The following is a 13,232-nucleotide window of genomic DNA, read 5'->3' on the forward strand; positions in this document are numbered from 1 at the left end:
CTGGCGCATTGTGGTGCATTGTTATTTTGAGGCAACAGAAATAGACTGCACCATTGACCAACGAAAACCTGGTCTAAAGTCAATGGCGCAATTATTATTTTTTTGTTATTTAAAGAACGCGTTAGTAATGTGCGCCTATAGGCGGCTGCACAACGTACGTACACTTCGTCCCATAGATGGTCTGCTTGCGTTACCTCATTTTGTAACACATCCAAGATGGAGGTAGCCTGGTAATACCAAACTCTGCTACTTCGCTTTGCTTCGTAGACAGAGTCTGGAGGGGCATAATAGAAAAGCGTTTTCTTTCTCGTGGGGGGGGGGGCTTGTCTGAAGTTTAAAATCATTGGTTACCCGTAGCCAAGTAGCCAATTACATAACGTTTGGTTATGACGCGTGTTATGCGCAGGCTCAGCCGCATCTAACTTTCACTGTAAACGCATGTATGATACGAAAACAAAACCATAGAGCGAAATACCGGAGTGAACATGGCTGTGAACGACTTTTGCAGATTATGTGAAGTAAACCTATGCATCCACGGTACAATCAGCGTCGACGTCATGGCTCTCAGCCCGCCCTCTGTTCGTTGATTGGCCGGCTGTTTCTGAGGAGGAAAACGGGGTCGCTATCTCAGACTGCGTACAGAAGCGAACTGAAATTGAGCGGAAGTACGAAGTCTGACGTAGTCAGGCTAAGATGGAGGGCAAATCAAGAGCAAAAATTGTTACAAATATATTTCATTCACCAATGGAAAGTATAAATTAATTTAACTCAATATCTGTGTGTGCCTTTTAATGTTTTTGCTGTGTGACGTGAAATTGTAGAGAACAACAGTAGCCGCGTTTCCATTACCCTTCAAATTGCGCAAATTGAAATTGCGAATTGAAAATACGTCCAATGGAAACGTCAATTTCGCAAAAACTCCCATTTATCGCAAAAAAGTTTTTACGCTCGCATGAGGTGGTTTTTCAGGCAATTCGAAAAAGAAATATTTCGCAAAACTGCAATGGAAACAGTTTTTGCGCATTTACAGGTCACCTGACGTAGAGATGCGGTGTGTTTGGGCAGAATACGAGACCGAGTTAAATTCATATGCATATAAGACATAATTCATTAAATTCATATAAGACAAAAGAATAGCAGGAAAAATGGATTCTAAACCTCAAATAAATGCCACAATCAAGACCTCGAAGCAGATATGAGGGAGAAACACCCAGAAACACCTCATATGAGCCGCTCACAAGTATAATAAGGGTCGTTCCTTTACCATTAATGCTTGGAAAACACGCTTACATCTCCTTCGATTAGGGCTGCACGATTTGGGGAAAATGTCATATTGCGATAATTGAGGTCAATATTGCGATTACGATTGTGATATGCGATATAATAAACAAATGGTTTCATGAGTCAACTTGCTTGGTTCTCAAGGAAAATAAATGCACACACAGATTAGTGATAATCAGCCTAAAGAAAAAAGTTCTTTAGTCAAGAGCAGTGAGTGTTTTTCTCTGTTCCCTTTGTTCTTTGATTAACTTAAGCGACAGATTGTTTTATTTTTTTTTTTTGCATTTTAACAAGAACAAATAATTTACGTACAAGAGTACATATAACCATACATGTCAGGGGTAAAGAAAAAAAAAGAAAAAAAAAAAGAAAAAAAATAGAAAAATAAAAAAAAAATAAAAAAGAATAACTTTAGCGACAGATATAATTAGTGGCTACTGTGTACTGTCCCTTTAAGACCAGCCGCTGTCAGAGACGTGGATCTCACACGCGCCTCATTCTTTCACGAGTCATCACAACTCTTCATGTTCATCATAAGACTACTCTTATGTTATGAAGACACTCGACAAAAAGACATTTTGGCATAATTGTGTGTGTTATTGTTCGTTCAAGCTCGAAAGAGAACTGTATTCTGTCATGCTGTTTTGTGCGCATGCACGATATTAGCGCGAGTCTTTCTGTCTGTCACAGTCAGACATTCACAGGCAGCGCGTTCATTTTGGCATACATGTGTGTTGTTCGTTCTACCGCGAAAGAGAACTTGATACTGGCGCGCGTCTATCTGTGTGTGTGTGTGTGTGTGTGTGTGTGTGTGTGTGTGTGTCTGTCAGGAGGACATTCACAGGCAGCTCGTTCTTTTATGTCTTATCGCGCATGAATGGTTTAAAAGCATTTGCATTAATAAGTGCGTTAACAGCGCTAATTTGTTTATTTAATATAAAATCGCAGCATTTTGCGTCATATAATCGCGTAGGCTTGACATCGCGATTGCGATTGCGAAACGATTAATCGTGCAGCACTACCTTCGATTAATAATAATGGCCAGTGCAGTGGCTGAGATATAGTACATAAACCTACCAACGTCCGTTGCCATGGTTTTTGGAATGATTTTACTTATCATGAGGAAAAAATGTTTTAGTTTTAGTCGCATAAGATCGGTCAATGGAAACGCCGTCATTTCGCAAAAAAAAAAAAAATCGCAAAAGTTTTGCGCAAATCTGTAAGGGAAACACGCCTTGTGATCATCAACTTTTTCCAGGCTTAGTTCCCGTGTTTTTTCCATTCATCTTTACTATAAACATTTTTGTTAAACTTTAATAGTTGAATAATAGAAAATAATGAAACATTCAGAAATAACGTTTTCATAACTTAATGGGAAGGTTAGCAAAAATTCTTAAAACATATTTTTGTTAGCAAGTCTGGAAAGTGATGTACATGGTGATTGTTTGCATTGGTCGGCGTCTGTCGTCAAGTCAAGTGTGCATTGGCCTCTAGAAAGCTGCTTCTTTAGTAGACTATAGACATGCAGCTCGCTGGCTTTTGTAACAGAGCTATTGTGCACTCCTGAATAAGCCAGGAAGTAAAATTCCACTACAGCGAGTGTTTGTAATGGCTCTCTGTGGGGTTGGCAGGGCTGGGATGATGTAATCATGAGGGACTAGACGTGATGCAGGTGTGGTGGAGGAAGAGAGAGCGAGAGGATGGATAGGTAACCCTGACGATCCCTCCTCCCTTGCTTTTCTTTTCCTCTCATTCCCTACACACACCAGGTGTGACATCAATTATAGCTTCTCTCACTCCACCAATCCAACAGTCTGCGAAATACACACTTTTTTTTCACACACCTTTTGGTTCTTCTCACTCTCACCCCATTTTTAACATCCACTGCTACGCACATCTCTCACACTTGCGCAAATCTGTGAAACAGAGGATTTTCTCTCCTCTCTCTGTTTTACACCCTTAAACTATGGGAAGGAAGAAGGCCTTTATGGATGAATAGATAAGACATTCAAAAAGTAAAATAGCGTAATGCATATGCCTCATAGAACTAAGAAGTCACAGCCGTAATGACAGTGTTTGCTGTTTGTTTGTAGTTGCGAGGGCTGTAACGCTCCATTCCCCGGTGAAGGTCAGAACTCAGGAGGCCGGGGGACACGTTTGCACCTCGGTTTTAGTGACCCTGTGTCTACACACACGACTTGCAGAATGTACATGCTGCAAAGCCGCACGCAGCAAAATAACAGCTGCACTCTGCGTATGCAATCATGAATACAGCATCAGCATAGCCATGTTTTAAATGAATATTCCAGGTTCAGTACAAGTTAAGCTCAATTTTAAGGCACAATGTTGATTTTCACAAAATTAATTTTGACTCAACACAAAAAAAGCAAAAAAAAAAAAAAAAATCGAAGCACCTACAATCAGTGTTGGGGAAAGTTCCTTGCAAAAGTAATGTGTTACAATATTGTGTTACTTCCTAAAAAAGTAACTAATTGCATTACTTAGTTTTTATGGTAATGCATATTTTTTATGGTAATGCATAATTCCAATTTATCAGTAAGGCCCAAGTGAAATTCTGTAAATGTAATTTTATAATTTACAGAATTTCACTTGGGCCCATTGAAAAATTTAAGTTGGGGAGGTTAGAATTTTTTTTACAGTGATTGAATTAGCTTTTATTTTATATTTTCAGTTTTCTTTTTTTTTTCTGCTTTGAACCTCCCACATTATATGAACTGAATTACAACCTTTAATTCATTTTTATTTTAGTTTTAGGTTTAGTAATTTTAGTACTTCAACTTATTTCATTAAGTTTCCAGGGCAGCATGCTTATTCTTCTTTTATTTTTTTTTATGTTAATCTAATATTTATATTTTATTTTAATTTAGATTTATTTACCAAAAATTATTTATAACAGTTTTAGTTAACAATAAAAACACTGTTCTGAGGTCATATGATGTGAACAAAGGTCATTTTTACATATTTTTTTGCTAAATTTAAGTAATTATTTGCAAAAATAAATAAATCTTCCCCTCCATTTCCAACCTGGCATTGGATAAAAACATACAAGAATGAATTCTGTTTGGTGTCTTTGACATCAAGCCTGGCGAGATTATATTTAAGAGCTGCAGAATGTAGTGTATGAGTAGTATATTTTATGGTTCTTTATATTTTATGGCCACTATATGCTTTCATTGTATAGAAAAGAGCAGCTTGAACATTATTCAAAATATCTCCTTTTGTGTTCCACAGAAGAAAGTCATATAGTATGGAACAACATGAGGGTGAGTAAATGAGGAAAAGATTTTTAGGTGAACTATCCCTTTAACCCCTCAATGGAAATGAGATGGAACTGAGAAAGGGGTTTTACTCAATCATAATTTGTGTATCTCAGAACAATGAGCTCAGTGTGTGTTTTCCATTACGCATCTGTTGACTTTGCTGCAATGCCAGCACACATTTTCAGCCGCATTTAGTGTACCTCTATTTTTACCGTTGGAATGACACTAAAACAAACACACTTGGCTTCTGTACAGTTAGCTTGTATTCCCATGCTCTAACAATTCAGAGCAAGTTGTTTTGCAGTAAAGCACAAACATGACTTTGTGGTGAAGATGCAACAAAAAGTCTAGTCCCTATTCTTCTTTTCTGTGAAACGTTATGCAAAACAGAAATAGAACAATGCCTGAGAGTGTGTGAAACTGATTTGTTTGAGGGTTTCGTTCCTTGTAATATCTCGAAGCAAAAGTCTTTGTCACAAACGAGCATCCGACGCAGAGCTTAACTTCTCAGCGAAACGGCTCCTACAGAGGGCATGCAATCTGCTGAAGGAGTGATATTAGCATTCATCAAGTCGCTCCACAGCGGGAAATGAGAGATAGAGACAGTAAGAGAGATAGAACTAAAGAAAAAGAGGAGGATGTGCCCTGACACAAGAGTGGGGGAGAGTTTTTAAGAAGCCGACGCATTCTTTTGACATATGAGTGGGGCGCGTCTGTGCAGAAACACTTTCATGTGCAAACGAATAAACAGCTCAGGAAAGAAGCATTATGGATGGGAATCATAAGGATCCTGGTTTGGTTTCTGATTGCTCTTAACGATTCCAGTTGCTTAACGATTCATCAATTAATGATTCTTCAGTACTTTTGAGGAAGAACATGTGGAAATAAGAAATTCAGTTCTTACTGCTCCTACTCAGCAGTTGCCACATGATGAGATATTTCAGATTGTAACAGAAAAGATATAACAAATCCGATTTAAAGTCTTGCATAAGGTGCATTTAAGCATAATCGAAGAATGAACTGGTGTGATGTAATTTCGAATGAAATCAGGCTAAAGTTTGTTTTGGAAGTTCAGAACAACCTGCTAAAACAAACTTTCTGGAAAAGTTGTCCAGCTGGTAAACATCTTTGAACTCCCATTGGTCCATGGCGATGACGTACTAGGTAGGTGTGACTCTGAGGCTCCGCCTTCTTTGAAGTGGAAAGTTGTAATTTACAAGTGGAAAGATGTAAACATCAGTACACATGCGTCAGTAAATCAAATCAGTGACTTCACATTGTTTCTCTTCGTAGGATGAAAATAATATGTTATTTAAACTGATTAAATTATATATACAAAAGCGATCAAAGAACGCTCCCTTTACAATTGCTGGAGCTGTCAATCAAATAGCGCGAGTTTATCAGTGACTGAGTTCTGGACTCTCGCCAAAACTTGTGCTTTAATCAACAAATCTCTTATTTACATTGCACTGTTAGTTATGATGAAATCATTCATTAGTGTGCAGAAATCGAGTTGCAAAGATGAGATCACTGCATTCATGCGCTCAACATGTCTGTGATTGTCTACAATGATCATCACTGCAGCCTTTCATGCCACAATCTAAATATAATGCCATATATATATATAAATATAAATCTATAATCAATACTTTTCACTATTAGTTAAGCTTGAGAGCTGTAATAGAAAAAACGTGCAAAAGGTTTTCGAGAGAGTTCCACATTTCATATGCGAAGATGTCAGCCAATCACAGCAGTGGGCGTTTACACTGAAGTCTCACAGCAGACATGCCCCTTGAAACAGAGCGTTCAAACCAGAGGGATAAAATCAGGGTAGGAAAAATGCCTTTTATTTATAAATTCATACTAACATTATAAGTGCACCCCAGGAGACATTATAAAACAATGCAGTTCATGACCCCTTTACAATATGGAATATGGTGAACAACTGTTTCTTCACCCTAGAATTATAGGTAAGAGGTATTTGCAATCTGTGTGTGTATTCACTCACCTCTGACACCCCACACACACCAAGACGATAAGGATGGTGACCACGAAGGCAGAGGCCGCTGCGATGGCCCCCAGTATCAGCACCTTGGGGAGATCTGAAAACATTCCACTGAGCTGCAGACACACACATACACACAGGTCCTGCCGTACGGCTCGTCCAGGGCACCTGCAGACAGAAAGAGATAACAGAAAAAAGAGTTTTAAACATGGTCAAGGCATGTCAAGATGTTTAATATCAATATTTTATAGTAAAGCAAGAAACGTATTTTTTTACATCTTGCCGATGGACTGGCAACTCATTGCCTGATAAAGGTGCCCCACATAATGTGAAACTGTTAAAGTGCCTCTATTGTGCTATTTTAAAGGTTCCTATGTTTTTTTTTAAGGTTTCCAACAACAAGTTTACTAGGTCAAAACACTTTAATTTTCTCATAATATGCACTGCAGCATCACCTCTTTTCTCACAGTGTCTGAAACAGTTTGTTCAATGTCCCCTCCTTTCTGAGAGCTTACTCTGCTCTGATTGGTCAGATGGCCCAGTCTGTTGTGATTGGTCTACTCTGCTCTGATTGGTCAGATGACCCAGTCTGTTGTGATTGGTCTACTCTGCTCTGATTGGTCAGATGGCCCAGTCTGTTGTGATTGGTCTACTCTGCTCTGATTGGTCAGATGGCCCAGTCTGTTGTGATTGGTCAGATGACCCAGTCTTTTGTGATTGGTCAACTCTGCTCTGATTGGTCAGATGGCCCAGTCTGTTGTGATTGGTCTACTCTGCTCTGATTGGTAAAATGACCCAGTATGTTGTGATTGGTCTACTTTGCTCTGATTGGTCAGATGGCCCAGTCTGTTGTGATTGGTCTACTCTGCTCTGATTGGTCAGATGACCCAGTCTGTTGTGATTGGTCTACTCTGCTCTGATTGGTCAGATGGCCCAGTCTGTTGTGATTGGTCTACTCTGCTCTGATTGGTCAGATGGCCCAGTCTGTTGTGATTGGTCTACTCTGCTCTGATTGGTCAGATGGCCCAGTCTGTTGTGATTGATCTACTCTGCTCTGATTGGTCAGATGGCCCAGTCTGTTGTGATTGGTCTACTCTGCTCTGATTGGTCAGATGACCCAGTCTGTTGTGATTGGTCTACTCTGCTCTGATTGGTCAGATGGCCCAGTCTGTTGTGATTGGTCTACTCTGCTCTGATTAGTCAGATGGCCCAGTCTGTTGTGATTGGTCTACTCTGCTCTGATTGGTCAGATGGCCCAGTCTGTTGTGATTGGTCTACTCTGCTCTGATTGGTCATATGGCCCAGTCTGTTGTGATTGGTCAGATGACCCAGTCTTTTGTGATTGGTCAACTCTGCTCTGATTGGTCAGATGGCCCAGTCTGTTGTGATTGGTCTACTCTGCTCTGATTGGTAAAATGACCCAGTATGTTGTGATTGGTCTACTTTGCTCTGATTGGTCAGATGGCCCAGTCTGTTGTGATTGGTCTACTCTGCTCTGATTGGTCAGATGACCCAGTCTTTTGTGATTGGTCAACTCTGCTCTGATTGGTCAGATGGCCCAGTCTGTTGTGATTGGTCAACTCTGCTCTGATTGGTCAGATGACCCAGTCTGTTGTGATTGGTCTACTCTGCTCTGATTGGTAAAATGACCCAGTATGTTGTGATTGGTCTACTTTGCTCTGATTGGTCAGATGGCCCAGTCTGTTGTGATTGGTCTACTCTGCTCTGGTTGGTCAGATGACCCAGTCTGTTGTGATTGGTCTACTCTGCTCTGATTGGTCAGATGGCCCAGTCTGTTGTGATTGGTCTACTCTGCTCTGATTGGTCAGATGGCCCAGTCTGTTGTGATTGGTCTACTCTGCTCTGATTGGTCAGATGGCCCAGTCTGTTGTGATTGATCTACTCTGCTCTGATTGGTCAGATGACCCAGTCTTTTGTGATTGGTCTACTCTGCTCTGATTGGTCAGATGGCCCAGTCTGTTGTGATTGGTCTACTTTGCTCTGATTGGTCAGATGGCCCAGTCTGTTGTGTCACAAACAGCCATATTACACAGTACATGAAAGGTAATATCCAAAGAAGCATAACAGATGCGCTTTAAATGACAATTCACATTAATAAACATTAGTTTAAATATTAGTAAACAACAAGTAAACATTTAGCATATAAACAGGGTAATTGTGTGAAAGTGCTGTTTTTGTAGCTTTGGAAGTTTTGGTTTGGAGCAAGCATTAATTATTCAGTAGTTTTATCTTTTTTAGCTTTGCATGCATTTATTTATTTTACCCCATGCAGCTCACATGCTCCTACTATGACCAATATACCCTACCTAAAGCAAGAAGAAAACTAAAAAGCTTTACTTTTTTTTATTTTTATTTTTATTTATTTTTATATATACATTCAGCAACTTTCTGACTTAAATTAAAGTTTTTTAAAAAAGTAGCCTATCTCTGCCAGTTGCTTTTAAATGTGTCTCGAATCACCTGCCCCCCCTCGTATTGCTTGGATACATCAGTGACAGACATGGCTGCCGTTTAATCTGTCTCTGTGTACAGTAATGCCAGGGATTAAATCTGAAGTTTAATATTAGTTGTTGAGGCATACAGGCAAGCTAAGCTAACCATTGCAAAGCTTTAACGTCTCAGTCATCATGAAGATAAAGTCACTGTGTAATATATGATGCTCTCGTCCAGCTTCCTGTGATGATTTAATGCAACATGAGTAAAGAGAGTTCACTTACTATGTAAATACTATGTTTTTTGAATGTGTAGTAGCTACTATGGTATGGTATTCTTTGAAGGACCATGTAAAAACCATGGTACATGAACATTCAGTTATATGGTTTAGAAGTAGTGTGATATTATAATTTGTCCTAATCAGATGCAAAGCAACAAGCTTATATAGCAACAAGCAGTTTGACAACTGCTGGGTTATGTGACAAAATCACAGAGAATCATAATAGGCTATATACACTATACCATTCAAAAGTTTGGGGCTAGTTTAAAGAAATTAACACTTTTATTCAGCAAGGACACATTAAATTGATTAAAAGTGAAAGTAAAGAAATTTATAATGTTAAAAAAGATTTACATTTGAAATAAATGCTGTTCTTTTGAGCTTTTTATTCATCAACAATAAAGCAATAAATATTACGGTTGGGTTTTCACAAAAAAACTGTTTTTAATAATAATAAAATGTTTCTTGAGCATCAAATCAGCATATTAGAATGATTTCTGAAGGATCATGTGACACTGAAGACTGGAGTAATGATGCTGACAAATTCAGCTTTGATCACAGGAATAAATTACATTTTAAAATAAAATCTTACCAACCCCAACTTTTGAACAGTAGTGTATACTGTATGTATCATATCAACTGTGTAATTTTGGACTAATGAGATTTCACAGTGCCAGTGGGCAGGTCTATCCAGCATGACAATTTAGCCTCACTATTATTCTATAAAACAGCACCTGGTCCTGACATTAGTCATCATGTCATAGAAAATGCCAGCCTGGCATATGAAGAAATCCATCATTGTGTCTATGTTGTTGAGCACATGCATCATGCACTAAAGAGTGCGGTGATGATGTTTGGAGTGAAGCTAGCTGGACTCATTCCTCTCCTTTACACATGGGATCAAATATCAATTTTTCAAGATGGCCTGAGCTTTCCCCTCTGAACACACACACAAAACAACACACATGCAGCCAGAGTAGAAATGTGGCCAAAGCTTAGGATTAGACTGAGAAAGAGAGAGCGGGATATGACAAAAGACGACTAAGGAAAGCAGGTCATGGAAATCCGAAAGCATTCACCATTTTTATGACGGTGGGTGTGAATTGCGTGCATGTGTGTGCCTGGTTTATAAAACAAGCCTCGGTGTGAGATAAACGCTGTTCTCAAAGATATTATTGCATCCTTCTACCATCCCAAAAATTCATCCCTCCCTCCCTCCCTCCCTCTCTCCTCCGTCTGATGCTGCTGTCAGCACATTTCCTAAATATTCCGTCGGATCCAGAGAGAGCGGCTGAGAAGCCTGCAACATCTGCAGCCAAACGACGAAAGGAAAGAAAGCGGGGAGAGTACTGAAATAAATGGAGGTGTAGAAACCCGACAGATAGAATTAGGCTTCGGACGAGTCTATAAACAGGGCAAGTATTTAGAGGAGTGTGTTGTTTAGTGCTTCCCCATGGGAAGGTTTCTCTAGCAACAATTCATACATCACTGTTGTTCCCATCTCTCACCATGGCAGCGCTGATGAACGCACAAACGCAACATATACATGCACACACACACACACACACACACACACACACACACACACACACACACAAACTTTAATTTAAGTGTGTGTAGCAGCCCATTTTTCTGCACAGAGGAAATGGCAAGTGAGCAATGTGTCGCAGAGCAATGTGCATTTTCTCTGAATTACCACAGAAAAAAAGCTTTCTTTATGCTTCAACCTGCACTTTTAGCAGCTTAAATGCGTCATTTAAAGAAATGCAACCACAAACAAAAAGAAGTTTGACTTATGAAGAATGACTCTATTTAGATGGAAATCAACTACAATATTTCTCAATGACAAAAGTCTCATTATAGCAAATGTGCATTGCCATGTACATAGTTTCTGCCACCCAGGCTCATTGGAAAAGCATGCCTGTGGCGATATTTCAGCAAAATGATATTACGTTGCTCCGTGCACATTTCACAACACTTTCACATTGAAATGTCCAGTGAGTGGCGCTAAAAGCATGTTCAGTTTTATTCGAAAGAGATGAACGTGAAGTTGTTGTGCGTATTGTATTTGGTGAGCGGCGCTAAAAGGTTCATGCAACAGCAAATGTGAGATAAAAACGCATTTTCTCATAGTCTTTGAGCTTATATCGCTCTCCATCGCAAGTACAGTTTCTGTACCAGATGAGCTACTGAGCAAGTTTACTACGACAGAAAAGACTCACATATTGAGCTGGTTATGTGATGCAAATGTCAGAATTTATTAGTATGCAAATCAAGCACTATGGTAAAAGTGTTCGGAGGTCAAAACACGTATTGTGGAAGGAATGACGCAAAAATAATCAATAATTTGTGAAAAGGAATAAAGGTTTTACTGCCTCTAGTGTTTATTTTTAGCTGGAGACTGCAGTGAATTGTATGTACTGGTTTTTGGAGTTTTGCAAAAATGTAGTTACCTACTGTAGTCCTTGAATGCAATCTAAATCCCATCATACAAATATGCGCACACTCACTTATTGTAATCAAATTTTGCAGCAGACGAGCTGTTCCCTCCCTGCCCAAACCTGTCCTCCCATCATCCTCTAATGGCCCGTGGAACGACCCAAAGCTTCTTTCAACTCTCGCCGCAGGATTACAGGCCTGCCACAATTTCCTTAATTGTGGCCAGGAATTCACAAGCTGAATGTGATGAGTTTGCCCAAACCCAAGTCTAATCGCACACCACTGTAAACATTCAGTTGTGTGCATATTTTTGGGATAATGCTAGAGAAATAAACAGGACTGATGCTCTATTCTTTTTTAATTTGCATAACCTCTATTAAAGGGGTCCTATTATGATTTTCCACATTTTCAACGTTGGTTAGCGTGTAATGTTGCTGTTTAAGCATAAAAAAGATCTGCAAAGTTACAAAGCTCAAAGTCCACTCCAATGGGAGATATTTTATTGAACAGAATCCACTTTCCAAGAACTACAACAAACAGTGTTGTTTGGACAACAACACGATTTTTCCAGATCTTATGAAGTCACAATGCTACTCATTTAAATAATCCCCGCCCACCGAATACACAAAAAAAAGGGGATGAGGCTTGGCTGAGCTGCATTAGAGAAGACAGTGTTGTCGCTATGTCAAGGAGACAATGTTTTTTCCATAATGTTTTCAAAACTGACCTTTGACCTTTAGGTGGACAAACTTAGACAAACACTGTTCCTAAGATTATGACCCCAACGTTTATCTGTGTGCTGAACATTTTATGGAGAAAAGCTTGTTTCTGTTGATTTTGTAAGACGATTCACCGCTCCTTAGGAAAATTAACCATGGTTTAGTGATCGATTACTGTTTGTATTACCATAGTTTTCCGACAAATATCACGATTGAATGGTGGATAACATTGTATCTATAATGTATAAGAAAATTACAAAAAACACACCACTCTGAAACGTCCTGTGAAATCTGTTCTGCATGATCCTCTTCTTCGTTAACATTGTCAGGGTCTGAATCAGGCTCGAATCGGTTTGGAATTGACGCCAACCTTAATATTTACACTAGAGCAGAACTCACAGTTATGGAGGGGTGGGACATTTCCCAAGCACGCACTAAGTGCTGCCAATCACAACACACAGACCCATCTAACCAATCACAGCACATTTCGTATTTCGGAAGAAGTGGCTTCATCGAAACAGGAACTAACAACGCGTTCGAGACAAACTGGGGAAAGAGTTGTTGTAATAATGTAAAATATGTGAGAAATAATGTTTTTTTGAACAATCAAGCATGAAAACATATTCTAGTACACCCCAAAAACAAAACCAAGACTTTGTAAAAGGGCATAACAGGACCCCTTTATAGTCAGCATAAGGAAGAGACATGCAAAAGTATTGTTGCGATTTCACAATTACACTTTGGATCCTATTGAACCTGTTGTTATGTGTGTG

At 39.3% G+C, this 13,232-nt stretch overlaps 1 protein-coding gene across 1 annotated transcript in view; it reads right to left on the reverse strand.

Moving 5' to 3' along the window:
• LOC308702826 (uncharacterized protein) overlaps positions 1-13,232 on the reverse strand; it is a 51,224-nt gene that overhangs the window by 12,170 nt on the left and 25,822 nt on the right. The window contains exon 2 of the mRNA XM_081385943.1: positions 6,571-6,735. Coding sequence (XP_081242069.1) covers positions 6,571-6,674 — 104 coding nt within the window. The 5' untranslated portion in view covers positions 6,675-6,735. The remainder of the gene's footprint in view (positions 1-6,570; positions 6,736-13,232) is intronic.

This window comes from Scardinius erythrophthalmus (assembly GCF_964197995.2).
Source record: "Scardinius erythrophthalmus genome assembly, chromosome: 15".
Lineage (NCBI taxonomy): Eukaryota > Metazoa > Chordata > Actinopteri > Cypriniformes > Leuciscidae > Scardinius > Scardinius erythrophthalmus.